Here is a 16,583-nt window from a genome sequence, read left to right as displayed (position 1 = left end):
GCGGACGTAGTCTGGAGAATCGAGCGAGAGAAAGGAGGACAGCCACAGAAGGCGGGAACAGGGAATGCAGAGGAGGGAGCGCAGGGTGGAGAATAGAGAGACGCAATGCAAGAGGCAGTGAACAGAAAGAAAAAATAAGAGCATGTGGGAATATACTGTCGGGTGTGAGGGGAGGAGAGGGCGAAAAAAGTGGGGAATTCCATGAGGAGAGGGAGGAAAGTAAAAGGCTGGAGAAACGAGGCGAGGGACAAGAAGAGAGGCGGTTGCAACTGAGAAATGTAATCGGCCGAATGTATCTTTTTTTAGACGTATATTCTAATGTGGGGTAGCGCTGCAGATAACAGGAAGCAGTATGCACATTTTACAAACCATCAATTTAACGTTAGAGAGGGAATTTTGTTGCAGTACTGGGTATATGTGGAAATGGGGGGGGGGGGGCTGGGGGGGGGTCAAGACCAATTTTAAGGGCCATGCATGGGCTTGTTGTGGAAGGGGTGTTTTTGTGATATTTCCAAGTAATAAAAGGGATGGTGCATTTCTCAAGTACATTGCAACTTGTGAGATCAGAATAGCCTAATGAAATATTTTGGGTGTAACCCCTCAGTTTGTGCCTATGAATGGGATGTTTACCGTCTCAAACCTTATGTAGTTATCTATAAGTCACAGTGATGGTCAATAGTATGTGTTGAGACGAGGGGTACTCTTCCAGTACTACTGACCAGGTTTTCACGTGAACCAGACCCTTCTTTTTCAAGTTTGCTTTCCAAATCCTCTTTGTCTCACAGCATAGGTTCTGGATGCTAAGATAACTGTGGGGTTGTCTGTTTTGAAGGTAACACCTCTTCCTGCTAACAAAGTAACTTCTTCATGTATATAGTTACGCAACTGGGAACGTTTCTGGGCCAAAGGATATCAGCAGATGATATGCATGGAATTTGGTGACTGCTTTTGAAGCACTTTCTAAAGCTCTTTCAGTAATGGGGAATAACACCATCATAGAACCACAGAATAATTTACCAACACTCAGATTTTGCAGCCATTACTTTAAACCTTGTGTGGCAGTAATATAAACATCTTGGGCCAAAAGACCCCAGAAATGCTTGCCTGGGGTGAAACAGGTAGAAGTCCCGCACTGAGTGTTGAACAGCACCCATTAAGCATTTGAATTTACTTTCTCGCTAAATGCATCTTTTTCATTTACTTAGCTAGTTTACCTTTTTGTGTGACATCCAGTCTACTTTTTATAATTTTTGGGTAGATTTGCATGGACACTGTTTAAGAGGTTATTTATTTACTAGTTAGATGTGATTCATTAGTTATCATTCCTTTAAATCCTCTCTTGATTAAAATCTGTATGTGTTTTATTATCTTGTGCTAATGTTCCACACATTGAGGATTCAATGTACACGTGCAAGTGTAATGTATGATTATTTAATGAATTGATGAAGAATTAATTTTTTGTGTACATTATAGTTTGATTCAAAGTATAACATAATTAAGATATTCCCTTTTTCCTTGAGTTGTGTATGTTGGCTCCAACACACCTACATCTTCTTATCTTATTGTCCCACTTATAATCTTTTTTTCACAGTAAGATAATAGGACTAACAGTCATTAATTTCTGTTGGACGGAAACTAAAGATCTGTCCAGACGGGTTTTAGTTTTCATAGGTTTTCATGGGACACACCATTTGTTTCCCCACATGTACTTGCCGATCTCTTGCATGAAACTTCAACACTAGGGCATACCCGTTGTTCGAAGTCACACAAAATACCTGTAGGAAACTAGTTTGAGATGGCAATATCTTCTGTTACACATTTTCTGTGTGAATCAGAGTCCCACTGGCAAAAATGGAGTCACGTTTGTTACAGTATGAAATTATCAAATTTTGTGGATGTAAAAAAAAAGTCCTATTCTAGGCAGGGTTGAGCACCTTTGGGATTATCCGTCATTGTGCCTGTATATTGGTCTATGGTTTGTATGTGGCTCCTAAACTTTCTTTTAGTAGCAGCAGGGAATCTTAGATTCCATACACAGGGTCAAGGTCTGGCATGAAAAGATTGCCTGGAGGAGCCATCATTATCCACCCAGTACTAGGTATTAAAGCGATGTGGCTGGCAGAGTAGCCATCATCCGGTAATGCAAAGCTCTGCAAAATGTACCTTTTTTTGCAGTCAAACCATAAAGATACACTATTATACAGCAATTAAAAAATACAATTTCCAATTTATTTTTTTTGAAGTAGAAGAGACAATGGTGTTACTGCTACCTCCACTTGTTTTCTATCATGCACTGAACATGTTTGAGTGTTACGTCTTGAGTGCTGTTCATGAATAGCTTCTGTCCATCGTCTAGGTTTAGTACCAGTGGTGTCATCTTGGTTTATGGGATACATGTTGGGACAGATGTGTATAAATGAAAATGGCGAGGATAAAATGTTTCTTGTTTTTCGTCTGAGGTGTCAAAGGGAATTATTTTACTATGTCTAGTTGGATCAGTCTGGCTATTCAAATAGAGCCCTCTGTTATAAGTAAAACCTCGTGTGAACTTCCCAGTGTTCAAGAAAAAAAATACATTTAATTCAAGAGGAAACGCTAAGATTTGAATCAATTAAAGTCGCTAACAATATCGATTTTACAAGCTGTTTATGTGAACAGTATAATCAGTGCAAACTGTAAGAAGGTCTATTTTGGACATCGTTATCATTTTCTTTATCAGGGCAGAGTTGTGTGTACTTCAGAGGAAAAAAGGCTAATTTAGAATTTAGCACTCTAATTATAATGTTTCTTTTCTGTGTTTGTTTTCACAGGTCCAAGCAAATGAACCCACGACCCTGAGGTCCTACCAGTTTTTTTGAATGCCAAGGATAGGAGGAACTCCCTACAGCAACCAATTGCCAAGTAAATTTGGAAAAAACATAGAAGACAACTCTGGGCCTTCAACTTATTCATCTACCACTGCAGTAACTCGGCAGGAGACTTCAGCTGCCATATTCAAGGAAAACGTCCACCACCTCTACCTCTCTTCTCTTTACAAAACAGTTGGTGTCTGATCACTCGTTTCCAGTTTTATGACACAGTCACCGGTTACACTCAGGCTTGTTGGGGTTGTGTAAGGCTCCCAGCCACTCCTGCTGCAGCCATACTTGAGGACAGTAAAGCCTACAGTGTTTGCACAAATCATCCATGGGGTTAGACTGAGGCAGTCAGTTGAGCCCACTCGTTCTCTGGTTGAATGTTTTTTCTTCTCCCTGCAGACACTGCTGCGGCAGGACATTTCTTAAGGCACCAGAGCCTTCTTTGCCGTGATAAGCATAAATGGTGACATCTAAGAACATCTGAGAGAGGAGGCCATTTGCAAAGTTGCTCATTCCTGTTGTGGTTGCTGGTCAAAATAATGGCTGCTTCCAACAAGATTCAGTCAGCCATGCTGAGCATTCTGTTTTTGGTGGGGTTGTTAGGGCCAGGGACTGCCCTAGAATTTAGTGGAGGAACGGGGCAGTGGGCACGCTATGCCCGATGGGAGGCAGGCTCAATTGGGGAGTTGAGCTTCAGCATCAGGACGAATGTCTCCAGGGCCCTAGTCCTCTATTTGGACGATGGAGGCAACTGTGACTTCCTTGAGCTACAGATTGTTGATGGTCGTTTGCGTCTTCGTTTCACTATCTCCTGTGCTGAACCCGCCACAATATACCTGGAAACGCCGATAAACGATGACCGCTGGCACATGGCCCTCCTGACCCGCAAATTCCGTGAGACCACACTTAAAGTGGATGGCGAGACTCGCTCAGCTGAAGTGAAGTCCAAGCGACGAGACATGTCGGTGGTCAGTGATCTATTTGTGGGTGGCATCCCAGCTGATGTGCGACTCTCAGCCCTGACGTTGAGCACTGTGAAGTATGAGCTGCCATTCCAGGGACTGCTAGCCAATCTGAAGGTGGGCAACATGCCCCCTACAATGCTGGGTAGCCAGGGCATCCGCAATGACATGGAATACCTCTGCTCCAAGCAGAACCCCTGCCAAAACGGAGGGGTTTGCTCTGTACTCAACAGTGAGATCCAGTGTGATTGCAGCCTGACCGGCTTCCAGGGCAAGTTCTGCAGTGAAGGTAAGCATGACTTAATCTTATGTACATTCCTGTTTGTTTTATTATACAAGGACAACGAGGTGGAAAGGCGGGAGGATGCTACAAATGCTGTGTTGTGAGCCAATCAAGGCTTGGACTTCGGCACTGCCCGCAGGTGCATAGGTGTGTTGATATGGGTGACAGTCAAAGACCATTGTGCACATCGGGTCTGGCATTTTCCTGTCTACTATAGGGCAGTAGACTACACTTAGTTTCAGCACTGACTTTATTATTTGTTGAAGAGTTTATAAAGCACAGTTCTTTACCAAATGGGCAGCAGAATCCATTATGTAGAAAAGGCTGTAGGATTACTCAGTGATGAGAGTTGAGGTCATAACGTTGACTGTACTTAGCCTGTACCTCTGATTTCTTTGTGTTAAGTTTCATTTACTGCTGCCCATATGGCAAATCAAATTTTACACAGATCTTTCATGTTTAAAAAAAAAAAATGTTTTAAAGAGTTTTATATAGCGCGAACTTGACCCGAAGATATCAGGTATCAGAGCGCTTTACATGAGCACCAGTTTTGTTACAGATGGACACATTCATATTTTTTTTATTAGGCACGGGGAGATTACATTATTTGCCCACAATCACAGGATGTTGAGCATCTTTGCCGAGACTCGAACCCTGTTCCCCATCTTTGAAGTCGACCGCTCTAGCCGCAAGGCTACATCCTCCCCCCAAGTGAAACAATTCGTTAATTTGTATTTTTCCTCTTATGCCCTCCTGCACAAAAAGCCAAATATAGTACCTCCTCCTTCTATTCCGTAATGATTATTTCTCTCTTTATGCCTTTAGTTTCCTCTACTGTGTCAGTGGTATCATTAGATCCCATGAATCAGAGTGGCTGGAGACTCCTGCCCTAAACAATTTCTATGATTTGAACTGCAAAACAATCCACAAAAATACTAAAACAAGTATACACCAAACAAATGTTCAAAGATTGAAATATTTTGTTAGATTCACAATCAAATATAGAACATTTTTTAACATTTTCAGTTTTGCTGCTTTATTTCTATATACTTCATTTTAATGTATTATTTTTTTAATATAACTTAACTTGGTAACACAGTTGTGGACCCCCAAATAGGCCTCACAATCCCCCAGGGGTCCTTGGAGCACAGGTTAAGAACCACTGGTCTAAACCACTGGTAATTACTCTGGCTAGCATGCCAACCTTTTTTTTCACCCTCTGTGCCACTATAAACTGATGCCCAACATAGAAAAAACACTACTAACCCTTCTCATGGGAACAGTGCACCCTAAACTGCCAGGGGAGCCACCCTCCCTTCAGAAGGTTGCACAGGGAACAGGAAAGCTGGCAATCCCAGAAAGTGTCAGTATTGTTAGACCTCGTCGGTGAGGAACGAGACATGACACAGGAAGTAACTGTCGTGCATTTACCCTGTGTTACAAGGCAGACATAATGTCTACCAGGAGCGAGATAGCTTCTGAGCAGGGTATCCATCTTTGGCAAACTTCAAGACCAGCACACAGTGACAAACAGACACACTCTGCCCCCAGCCATTATGGGAGTGGCGGTGCACCATTGGTATGGGCAAGAAGGTTCCCCTTTCAACTGGTTTTGTCTCTGATTCTTCTTTGGCTTGCCTGTTCTCTGTGGTGTGAATCTTCTCAGAAGCCTAGCTGTTGTAATTGCAGAAGCTGCAATGGCATGTGGGTTAAGGGGGGGTCCAGTGATTGGCCGTTTCCACCCAGTTGTGGTGCACCGGGACATATTCCTTTCTTGCATTAGGGCCCATGGCCAATGCTTGCATCCTCTGCTCCTTCAGTCCGTCTTTGAATCTTTTATTGATCATTTTATTTAGCTCCCATTGCTCCCCGGATTAGCTTCCCACATTGACTCCGACTAAACACTTTTGCCTTATCACCCTAGCAGTGTGAGATGTGTGTGTCACAAAGAGCAGTAATGACATTCAGCAGCAGTGGCAGAGCACGACGACGCTGCTGCTGCAGGACTCTGCCCATGTCACCAGAAAGGCTCCAACCCTCGTGACTCTGATCGGGGGTCAAAGGGCATGATTACGTACTCCCTTGGGGTGTACGAAGAGCCATGGGCTTTGCTACATCACTGTGCGTTAAAGAGAGCTGCAGTCACAGATCCACCAGCAACAAGACTGCAACATGTGTCAAGGGTGTTCTGCTATTGGGTTGGGAAAGAAGAGGCTTTAGTGCTCCAGGGGACAGGGTGAAAGTGTGTGGGTAGGAGGTGGGTAAGAAGGGGCAGGCACACCAGGGAAAGGTTAACGAAGTGTGGAGGAAGGAAGGGTACACATATGGAACTTAGAGGCAAGGAGGGAGCAAAGAAGGAGAACAAACCTGAAGGAGAATGTCGCTGTCAGAGACTGTATTCACACAACACCAGGCATCTGCTATTTGGCTGTTCACGTTTTACAGCTTTTGCATGCACCTCGGCGGTGATCACGCCCGACATGGAAACACTTCCCACATATGATCAAGACAAAGACAACATCTTCCAACCACACACCCTACATATGTGGTCGCTTGCTCCCCATGTAGGCAAGCGCTTCAACATCCCACACAGGGGCAGTAAGTGCTATATAAATGCTGCAATACAATAAGTTACAATGTAGCATTGCAGCGATTGCCTTTTTTGTACATCCCTCTGACACCCTCAAGGCCTGGTCTGTACTATAAAATAAACATGTAAATAATAAAAATGTGTCCTTACAGAAGTAGACACAGCAAAGAGAGAAGGAACAACCAGAAACTGAAGTCCAATGTGTTTGCTGTGTGGAGGCTGATATCTAACGCAGACAGCGGTGGGTTGGCCTGGAAGGTGCATCGCCTCGGACTGAAGATCCTCATGGGTGAGACAACCCAGCCATGAAAATCAGAAAGCTTCCAACCACACGTCTCGTACACAACCAAGGCCCAGCCCTCACTATCACCTCCATGTAATGTATCTGATATCAAATACTATGCAAGGCAACATGACAGGCTGTTAATCAGTCGAAGAGTCACCTTTTAGATGATCTCATCCAGAAATGTGGGGTAAATATGTTTTGTGAAGGATTCCTTCAGCTTTTATGCACTAACATTGCTTCCTGAGGTTTCTTCAAACACAGCTGAGGCACGGACTCCCGCACTGATGCACAACTTCCTATAAGTGTCACATTATACTAGCTCATTGGCAATCCTCGGTCAGCATCCTCTGTATTTCATCCTGGGGCTGCAACAACAGTTGAGACTTCTTGTGTTTGAATCAAGCCAATGTTGTGTGTTGTGAGACAGTGTTTAATTTGTGCAATTGGGTGACACCGGCACACATGGACAAGCAAGAGAGAGAAAGGCAGGAAAAATAGAAAGAAGGACAAGAGAAAGATAGGGAAAAGTGACAAAGAAAGGAAGCTGGAATGAAAAAGAAAGAACCTGGACAAGAGAGATAAAAAGAAACAGGAAGTCTAGAGTGGTGAAAGAACTAGATATGAGGTGACATCAAGACTAGGGAGCCTTGGCATTCAGCAATCCCAGCATTCAGCAGCAAAGGTGGAGGGCTTCTAAGAAAAGATTTGGGAAACGGCATCTTTTTTTAACAACTTAAGCACTGCTTTTAATGACAAGTGAAGAAGCTTTGGGAATGACAGAAGCAGATTCATTATAAGCAAAATTAGTAAGGAAATCAAACTTGGTAGTTGCAAGAAAAATAACCTTCAGCATTATTGTTGAACCTCATGAATAGCAAGGCCACGATGATGTGTTGACTGGAGTAGAATACCAGTGTGGAATTCCAGTCCTCAGTCATGGGGTGTGCCATTGTTCTGGTATCCAGATTAACGAGGTGTTGGAGCAAGGACCCGATGTTAGCAGGTGGTTAATCCAAATAGTCCTACCGCTTTAGGAAAGAGCTGCATTTCTGCCCGGCCCATTTGCTAGTCATGTAATGATCCTCTCCTGCTAGCCAACATTCTCCCCTTGGCTCTAACACCCTGTCCACCTTTCACCCCCTGCCTCAGACCAGCCCCCTACATGCAGTTACCACCTCAGAGCAGGTAGTAAATGTGTCAAAGAAGTATTTTGCGAATTCCGGGCATTAATTCCTGTTCCGCATGATTTTCCAGTTCTGAGAGAAATAACTTGTATGTGAAGATTCTTTCCGGTATTGGAAATTTCAGCTGCCAGATCTCCACATTCAATACATCACAGGGCACAACCGGGGCCAAAATACTTGGCTTTGGAGCATCTTGGGAAATCAGCTGGATCATCCATGGTGCGGTCCCATGTTCAGTCAAGGCACTCTCCAGAGCTGTATCTCTCTGTCTTTGTATTCACAAGGGAGATGAATGAATTCACTTAACTCTTTTAAATATAGATCCTGTCATGCTCTGGCTTTCAAGCCCAGAGTGATCTGTCGGTAGCTTTAAAACATGTTAGCTACTCCTCGAGTGGAACATAAACGAGCTACAGCTATTTTGTGAAAATGCTATTTTGAGTTTATTGTCTTTACAATTTGTGAATGGTACATCGGGAAATAAAGATCAGATTCTACTGCGCAATCCAATTAGTCGATCTAATCTATAGCTGCGGTGCCCAATGTATGTCAATCGAGGCTCAGATCAGCCTCAGATTTTTAAGATATCCACGTAAAATACATTTACATTCAACTGATATAAATGGCATGGAACCAGCCCTTCTAGACCTGTAATGGATGCCTCTGAGCTGGAGCCATCTGACTCCGTTGTCAGCATGCCATCTGCAATGTACCTCTCAGTTTCCACTTGCGCCAGAGTCTTCCTTTGGGTCTGCAGCCGCATTTGACGTTTTCGCATAACCGTGCAGCTCATTTTGAGACCCCAGATCTAAATGTTCTTTGAGTAGTGGGTTTATCTCAGAGGAGCTTAATAAAATGACCTTCACGTTTCCCTCATCAGTGATCCTCCCTCTCATTGGCATGCCATTCTTCCTGCAAAGATTGATATTTTTTACAATGTGGCGTAAGGCATGCTTTGTTCTGACACTTGTTTTCCTATTTTTCTAATTCTTCTGCTGCGGAGATTGATAAGCTGTGGCTTGCTATTCATCACATGCACAAATATATATGTATTCTACTTTGCAGCTGCTTCCCCATGGCCTATAAAATATCTTCTTACCCTTGTGCGAGTCAAACAAAGGTGTCGTTACCAAAGGTGCATGTATGCTGGTATCTTAAGCAAATGGCACTATTCTCTCGGTTGAAGTACCAAAGCTAAACAGTGCTCAAGAAGAATTCTGGCATTAATTTGATGCATTTCAGATTTAATCGTTATTGTGGGAACTCATAACTTATTGATGGTTTCCACTCACCAGTTAAAACAGCATTTTTGTCGAGTGCTGGCTGCTGCAGTTCATTGTAAAAGCCAAGCCTGATTAAGATACTAACAGAAGGAGGGAAGGGAAGGCAATCCAGATTTAGGACATGAATATCTAGATGTAAGACTGAAGAGGGGATATACATCCCGACATGTGCGAGAGGGGGTGAAGGTGATCCAGAAACGAGATGGAAGAAGCAGCGCTGAGCGAGACGAGAGAGAAAGAGAGAGACATAGTGCAATGAGGATCCAGACATAAGGGAGCGGAGGAGGTGAAGATCCAGAAACAAAAGTGGGGAAGAGCAGATTTAGATGCAGAAGATAGCTGGTATCAATGATTCAGACATAAGATGGAAAAACATGCAATGACAACCAAAATAAAAGCGAGAGGATCCGATTGCCGGGTACCAAGGGATTCTAGGATCCAGGAGACTTACCCTCAGGAGGAAGAGGAGAAGAATGGCACCTCCTGCAGGAGGGTGGGACAGCGAATATGTGGTACTGGAGATTGGCAGTTTAAGAGACAACAGTGATACCTTTCCAGAAATGAGAGAAAGGGAGCAATGAGGATCTAGCCACAAGAAAATGAAGAGGCAATAGAAATCTGAATACATTGGAGAAAGGAAGAGCTGCCAATCCAGAGACAAGAGAGAGGAAAATGAAAATCCTGGCACTACATAAGAGATGAAGCTTGATACAGAAGCAAGAGACTGAAGAGCTAACAAGGAGTGGGCCACAAGAGCCAAAGATAAGGTGCTGTCTGATGAAGATAGGGTGTGCTTGTCATTAGTTTGAAAGCGTACCAACCGTAATTAATGCAATACAGGAAAAGAGTCAGGCCTGGGTACTGATTGAAAATTTGTGCCATGACCTTCAACATCTGCCATTTGTCCTTCCGAGTTCATCTAGCACCTTTGTCTTTCATCTGCTAACGAGCGAACATGCTTCTTTTTGGAGCAGACTGGATGATACAATAATAAAAGTTCGTGAACATTAATAATTCAAAAAGACAAAGATAGATGTTTTGGAAGCTAAATGAGCAATCTGAAGCTTTACTGCATCACTAATGTTCAGCAATGGTGCCAATACTGGAGAATTGTTTACCATTGTATGATGACGGGAAGGGGGTGCTTGGAGGGGGGTCAGGGACATACTTGGTTGGACTGAGGAGAGAAGGCTGTTTGGAGTGGTTGTATGTCACAATATTGAGGTAATAAAATCGACCTCCACATATACCAACAGTATAATATTGGCTACAAATATATTGTCATGACAAGCATATTTAGAAAATTATTGATCTACTTACTTTGATGATCTGTTGATAGTTGATATTGTGGAGTCGATAGTAGTGCTGGTCGATATTAAAACATTATGATAAAATATAAACCATCCCCTCTTCTGATGCACCCACGGAGCTGTACAGCAGAAGGCAAGGCGAGAAATGTAAAGGGGTGCTGTCAAAACAATTGTAAATAGTCCTTCCCTTTCTTTCCATACCTTGCACTGCACAACTCACCAGCGTGCTGCGCAGGGCAGGCTGGTTGGTCCTCCATCACGTGTAGAGGAAGGCTGCGTGGGCCTCGCAGCAGCGTGTCTCTAATAGCCAGGAGCTCCAGGGTGACATCCGAGGTGACACAGCACACCAAGGTGACCTTGAAACCCCGCACTCGCCTTCTATGCTAGTCCTCTGCTGCTCCCCGCCCTGCAGAGCGCCATCAAACACTGGATCTGCTTTCCTATGGTTGTTGATAACTCGCGGGTTGGGACTTTTGGCGCCAAAGCAACCCTTAATAAAGCACTAATCAAATCAGTGAAATGGAGGCTATAAATCGACATATGCGGCCTTTAGAAGAAAGCTTTTTACCGGCAACTTTCAAATAATTCTTGCAGTGTATTGCAGTGCATGTCTGGAAGCAGAGAGGAAGTTTCAAACTGCCTTTTTTTTGATGCTGTGAAATGCTTTCCTCAACTTCAGGAATTAGTACCTGACAACACGCTCTGTAGTACTCAAAACGAACATGTCTGATATGTATGTAAAATACTATTATATTTTACAACTTGTATTTATGCTGTTTATATAGTACGATCATGTTCCGAGGGTGTTAGAATAGAAACTTGCTTGATACGCATTTACAGTTACTTCGGTCATTGGAATAATACATTATAGTGCTTAATCCAATTAGCATGTGGACGTCTTCAGTGACACTTTCAGTTAGTCCTGACTTAACAGCACTGAACCTTCTGGGACTTTCAATTTTGCTTTATAAGTATTGAATTGACTATTCCAGCATGCAAAATAATGCTGACTATCGAAAATGTTTATCTAGTTTATTGCATAACAGATCAAATGTAAAGATGCTCGAAAAATATATTTTTAATTTTAGAGTCTCAATATATTTTTACATAACATATTTAGCAAATATGTAGTGGTTTAATGGCTTGACTCTTTCTAGTAATTCCCTTTCTTGTAATTTACACAGCTAACAAGTTATATAGGTCAGATGGAGAACCAGAAATATTAAGTCAGGTCTTGACCCTACCTGCTGCAGCATTATGCACTTTACTTCTGTGTTACAGTAGAGTACATTATGCATACATGCAATTTCACTATCACAAATACTTACTGCTGGAGCAATAAGTTAACGCGTGGGGAAGGGATTGCTAAAGTTTGTGGAGAGTAACAGAGAGGCAAATATATAAAATACATAAAATATTACATATATTCAAAATCCAAGAATAGTAATCCCCACACTCACTAAAGAAAACCTTCAAGAGACTGATTTAGAAGCCCGTGGACTTTCCACTGTATTCACCGAGGAGCAATCCACTACACTCCTTGAGAGGCACTCCAGAACAAATGCTTGGTTTCTCTCTACCACACTGAGTGTGTCGCTCCCCTGCATGCTCAAAGAGGATCCCCCCCAATCATCATTGCCAATGGTTGCCCTCACCATATATCTTATGAAAAGCCTCCCACTGCACAAATACGGAGCATGTCCAAACGCACACACTGTGACCCTTTCCCATCACCCCCAAAGAGAATGACTTCCATCAGTATCAGTGAAGATCACACCTGGCAGAGACTCTGAGGAGCACCCGACTGCACACAGTACAGAGCACATCCCAAAGAGGAGGACCACACCAGACTCCGCGAAGAGCACCCTGACAGACTCAAAGGGGACCATCTCATTGCACACAGTATGTAGCACTCCCATAACACTCTCCGAGGAGCGCTCTCCCACCCTCAAAAGAAGGTCCCCCACCACCCATACCAGGCACACACTCACTATGGAGCATCCATCGCCATACTCACTGAGAAGCAACTTCCACTACATTCACTCACTGAGGCACAATCTCTCTCACTGAAGATTGTGTAACTGAGGTGGACCCTCAGTCTCACTGAATGAGTAGCACCTACACCACACATACGAAGAAGCACCCCAGCATTTACACTGAGTAACACCCCTACAGCTCTCACCATGATGATCGTGCACCAACCCTCTTTAAGGAGTACAAGACCTAATAAGGACCATCAGGCTACTCTTATGAGGAATACTCCTACCACACTGCTTGATGAGGACGTTGTCATACTTACAGAGGAGCACCCCAAACTGAAGCCAGCTTGAGTGCACACTCGGTTATGAGAACCTTTTGCCAAGGTCACTCAGGAGCACGTACAGCCATGCTCACTAATAGCATAACATAGCATACATTTGTAAAGTGTGTGTTTACCCCTTGGCTTTATTAAGGCTAAAAAAAACTGATCTTCATTGTTATACAACTCAGTGGTAGTTACTGTATTAATCTTGGAAAGATGAAGAGCCCAGAAAGATGAAAGGCTTAATGCGCCGATGGGACTTGAACCAGCTATAATGAGGTCAAACGGTGATTCCTACATTAGTCCCTGAAGCACCAGACTTTGTCTCCTCTAGCAATTTCCTTGAGGAGCACCCTCGACCAGAGTGAATATGGACTGCAGCCACCACATCTTGAAACCACTTCCACAATGGGACCTGATCACTATTTGATCCATACTTTCATCGCATCAGAGAGAACCTGTATTTTAATGTGATATGCAGTTCTTCAACAATAGCCTGATTTCTTAGAAGCTGTTATTGTTGCCACTAATACCACTGAGGTTTGGGTTCTTTTCAATTTTCCAACCCAATACATTTTCTCCATCGTTTCTGAGTTCCACGTAAACCAAAGATGGTTCTATCAGTGTACTTTCTAACCGGTATATGTCCCTATATGGAAAACAGCAATATCAATCTATATATATATTTTTCTTCCTCTACTTCATCAAGGTAAGTATCAATTTAATTTCCTTAGCTATACTTACCTTGACGATGTAGTTGTGGGCAGTGTAGTGGATACAATATAGTATGCCTCATGGAGGGGGCATGTTTTAGCTATGTCTATATTACTTAAAGTGCAACTTTGAAAAGGTATTGCCTTTCTACCTTTATTCTGTTTGGTAATCCCTAACCATTATTTGATAAGATATAAGTAAGATTAAAGGTTACATGAAAGTTATTCATAAAAAACCTGCGCTGGCCTTTATTTATTTATTTATTTATTTATCAGTGTTACATAGAGCAAAGACACCAAAGGGTGTAGATGCACTTTACATATTAGCAGTGACTACAATGCAAGGTCTTACAGTATCTAAAGACGAATGAATGAGAGGGAAGTGAAGGAAATAGTGGAAATACAGTAAATGTTTGGTGTGGGAGATCAAAGGATTGGTAAAAAGAAGACTGGGAGGAAGTTGGGGATGAAAGTTAAGAGGTAACATCAAATAAGAGGAAGAGAGGGAAGATTGGGGGAAGGTGGGAAGGAATGGGGTTAGGGAAGTGCTGGGGAGGAAAGGGCACAGGAAAGAGGTAAGGCTTTGGAGGCGAGAAAGAAGTGGGGAGCGAGAGAGCGAGCGAGGTGGAAAGGAGTGGACGACAGGGAGCTAGATGGGAGGGAGGTGGGAAGAGGCTGAGGGGAAAGTAATGAATGAAGAATAGAAAATCCAGGTATGAATAGGTTGGAGGTGAGAGAGGGTGAGTGAAAAAGAGAAAGGGGAGAGAGAAGAAAAAAGAGATGGAGAGATGCAGCAGCCAGAAGTGAATGTGAAGGGAGCCCGATGCGGAAGCGAAGGGAAGGGCTACAGGAGGGAAGGATGGGGTAGGAAGGTCAGGGAATGAGTGAAGGCATGAAAGGACTGAATGGTGCTGGAAGTAAGTGTGGCAAAGAAAGTAGGGTAGACGGGGGGAGCCTGAGGTGAGGAGAGGGAGGGATGAGGCGGATGAAATGGAAGGGAGGGACGGACTGGGGAGGTAGTGGGAAGGAGAGAGGCAGGAGGGAGGAGAGGAGGAGTAATGAAAAAGGAGAAGAAAGGTCAGGGAAAAAGGAGAGGATGAGAGAGAGGGTGAAGAGGAGCGAAAAGAGGAGGCGTGCAGCGGGGGAAAGAGAAGTGCAGCAGACTATGTCCTTAGGTCATAGTTTCCCCTCACATAGGGAAACTGACTCCGTAAACGAGGAAGAACAAAACTGCTGTAGCTGTTGCCTTAGGTTCTGCAGCATACCCCTGATAGTATCTTTGCCCTGCGTTTCAACTGAATATTTGCCTTTTTGCTGCAGCTTGAGGGGGCCTAACCCCAATGGACGGCTCAAACAGCTCATCATGCTCTGTGAGGACAACTCTGTTTCCCCCTGAGATTATGAGACTCTCCATAGGTCTCTCCGACCTGCAGTCTTGAGGTTGCAGACCCCTCAACCTCTAAGGCACAGGTCCTTCTTTATTTTGAGGTGAAACACCTTCCTTTTGGGGTCACTTAATGACTTATCTTTTAAGTGAATCCAGTATTTGCCGACCAATAATAGCACTTCAGTAATACTGAATGTTGGCAAACATTAAGCACCTGGTTACTGCAATAATGATTAAGAAGAAAGAAAAATGTCCATGTATACGATAGCTACCGGTCACCTTTGGGGACCTGCCAATAGGGTTTCTCTGCTGATCAGGAACACTGTTTTCTGACTAAAGGGCACGGGGTGGAGGATGCATGCTGCCCACAGAGAAACAACAAGGACAGCCACGACTCCACTACTACTTCTGCGTGTATCTTTTGTCCCTAGAACCTATGTGAGACAAACCCACTAGGTCTACCAAGCCGGCCTGTCCATGAAGACTGTCCTTTATCATCTGCACGTTGGCAGTATCCACGACACTGCATTCTGAAATGCTGGTAATGAGGCCCCTCCAAGAGGCCAGCCTGTAGAGGGAAAGTCTGCTGCAACCTCACTGGGTGGATTTTCTAACTGGAAAATGCACTGCATTGGGTTACACACCAGCTGTGCGGAATTTAAGATACCAGCTGGGCCCACACTCCAACCTGGGTCAAATCTACACTGACATTGAGCAGAACAGCGTGGACCTTTCAAGCATAGTGCTTCCAGAACATAAAACTGAGTGCTGCCTCTGTCCCACTTGCTGGGAATACGCCTGAAGACTCTCCTGAAGCTCTGCTGCCTGCCCTATTGCTACTGAGTGACTTCACGCTTGGAAGCCCACGGAGCCTAGAGATGCAGACACATCATCTAGAAGTCCTCCCCTCTCTCATAAAAAGAGCGGGGCCTTAGAAACCAACATCATTAGGTTCAGGTAAGCCAACTGTTGACGTCCTGATGAGCTCAGTCCCAATTGGGGCCATATTTTATTGTTTTTCACCCGCTGACCTTGATGTTGCGTACAGAGGTCTAATATCTATTTGACCTGTGTGTTGGCTGGTTTGAGAGACCCTAAAAGGCAGTGAGAACTCGCTGTCTCTGTATTCTTTCCTGTGAGCTCACAAGCCATTTCACCCAGTGGGCCAGACTGCAGCCTTCTCCATTTATATGTGAGGTTTCCCCTAGTTTGAAGCTGCTGACCCCAGAGAATCAGATGAATTCAGATGCAATTTCAGAAATATTGTGTTGTGTACTTATTCGTCCTTATGATGGCTTTCTGCTCACTTGGAAAAGGGGTAACAGTGTCAACAAGCCTTAGCTGCCACTACTGCTTACAAATCAATTACATTTCACTTGATTGTTATTCCGCTGCTCGAACTGTTTCACAAGTTACGGGTTACTG

The 16,583-nt window shown here is 43.8% G+C and overlaps 1 protein-coding gene across 2 annotated transcripts in view; it reads left to right on the top strand.

Annotated features, from left to right (window-relative positions):
- The window catches only part of NRXN2 (neurexin 2), a 2,164,206-nt gene that overhangs the window by 425,068 nt on the left and 1,722,555 nt on the right, over positions 1–16,583 (top strand). For both annotated transcript variants that reach the window (XM_085625468.1, XM_085625469.1), the window contains exon 3: positions 2,811–4,109. In XM_085625468.1, the coding sequence (XP_085481594.1) occupies positions 3,398–4,109 (712 nt within the window). In that variant the 5' untranslated portion in view covers positions 2,811–3,397. The remainder of the gene's footprint in view (positions 1–2,810; positions 4,110–16,583) is intronic.

This window comes from Triturus cristatus, chromosome 9 (genome assembly GCF_964204655.1).
Source record: "Triturus cristatus chromosome 9, aTriCri1.1, whole genome shotgun sequence".
NCBI classification, from domain to species: domain Eukaryota; kingdom Metazoa; phylum Chordata; class Amphibia; order Caudata; family Salamandridae; genus Triturus; species Triturus cristatus.
The sequence above is the reverse complement of the archived record's forward strand: the minus strand, read 5'-3'. Positions and strand labels throughout refer to the sequence as shown.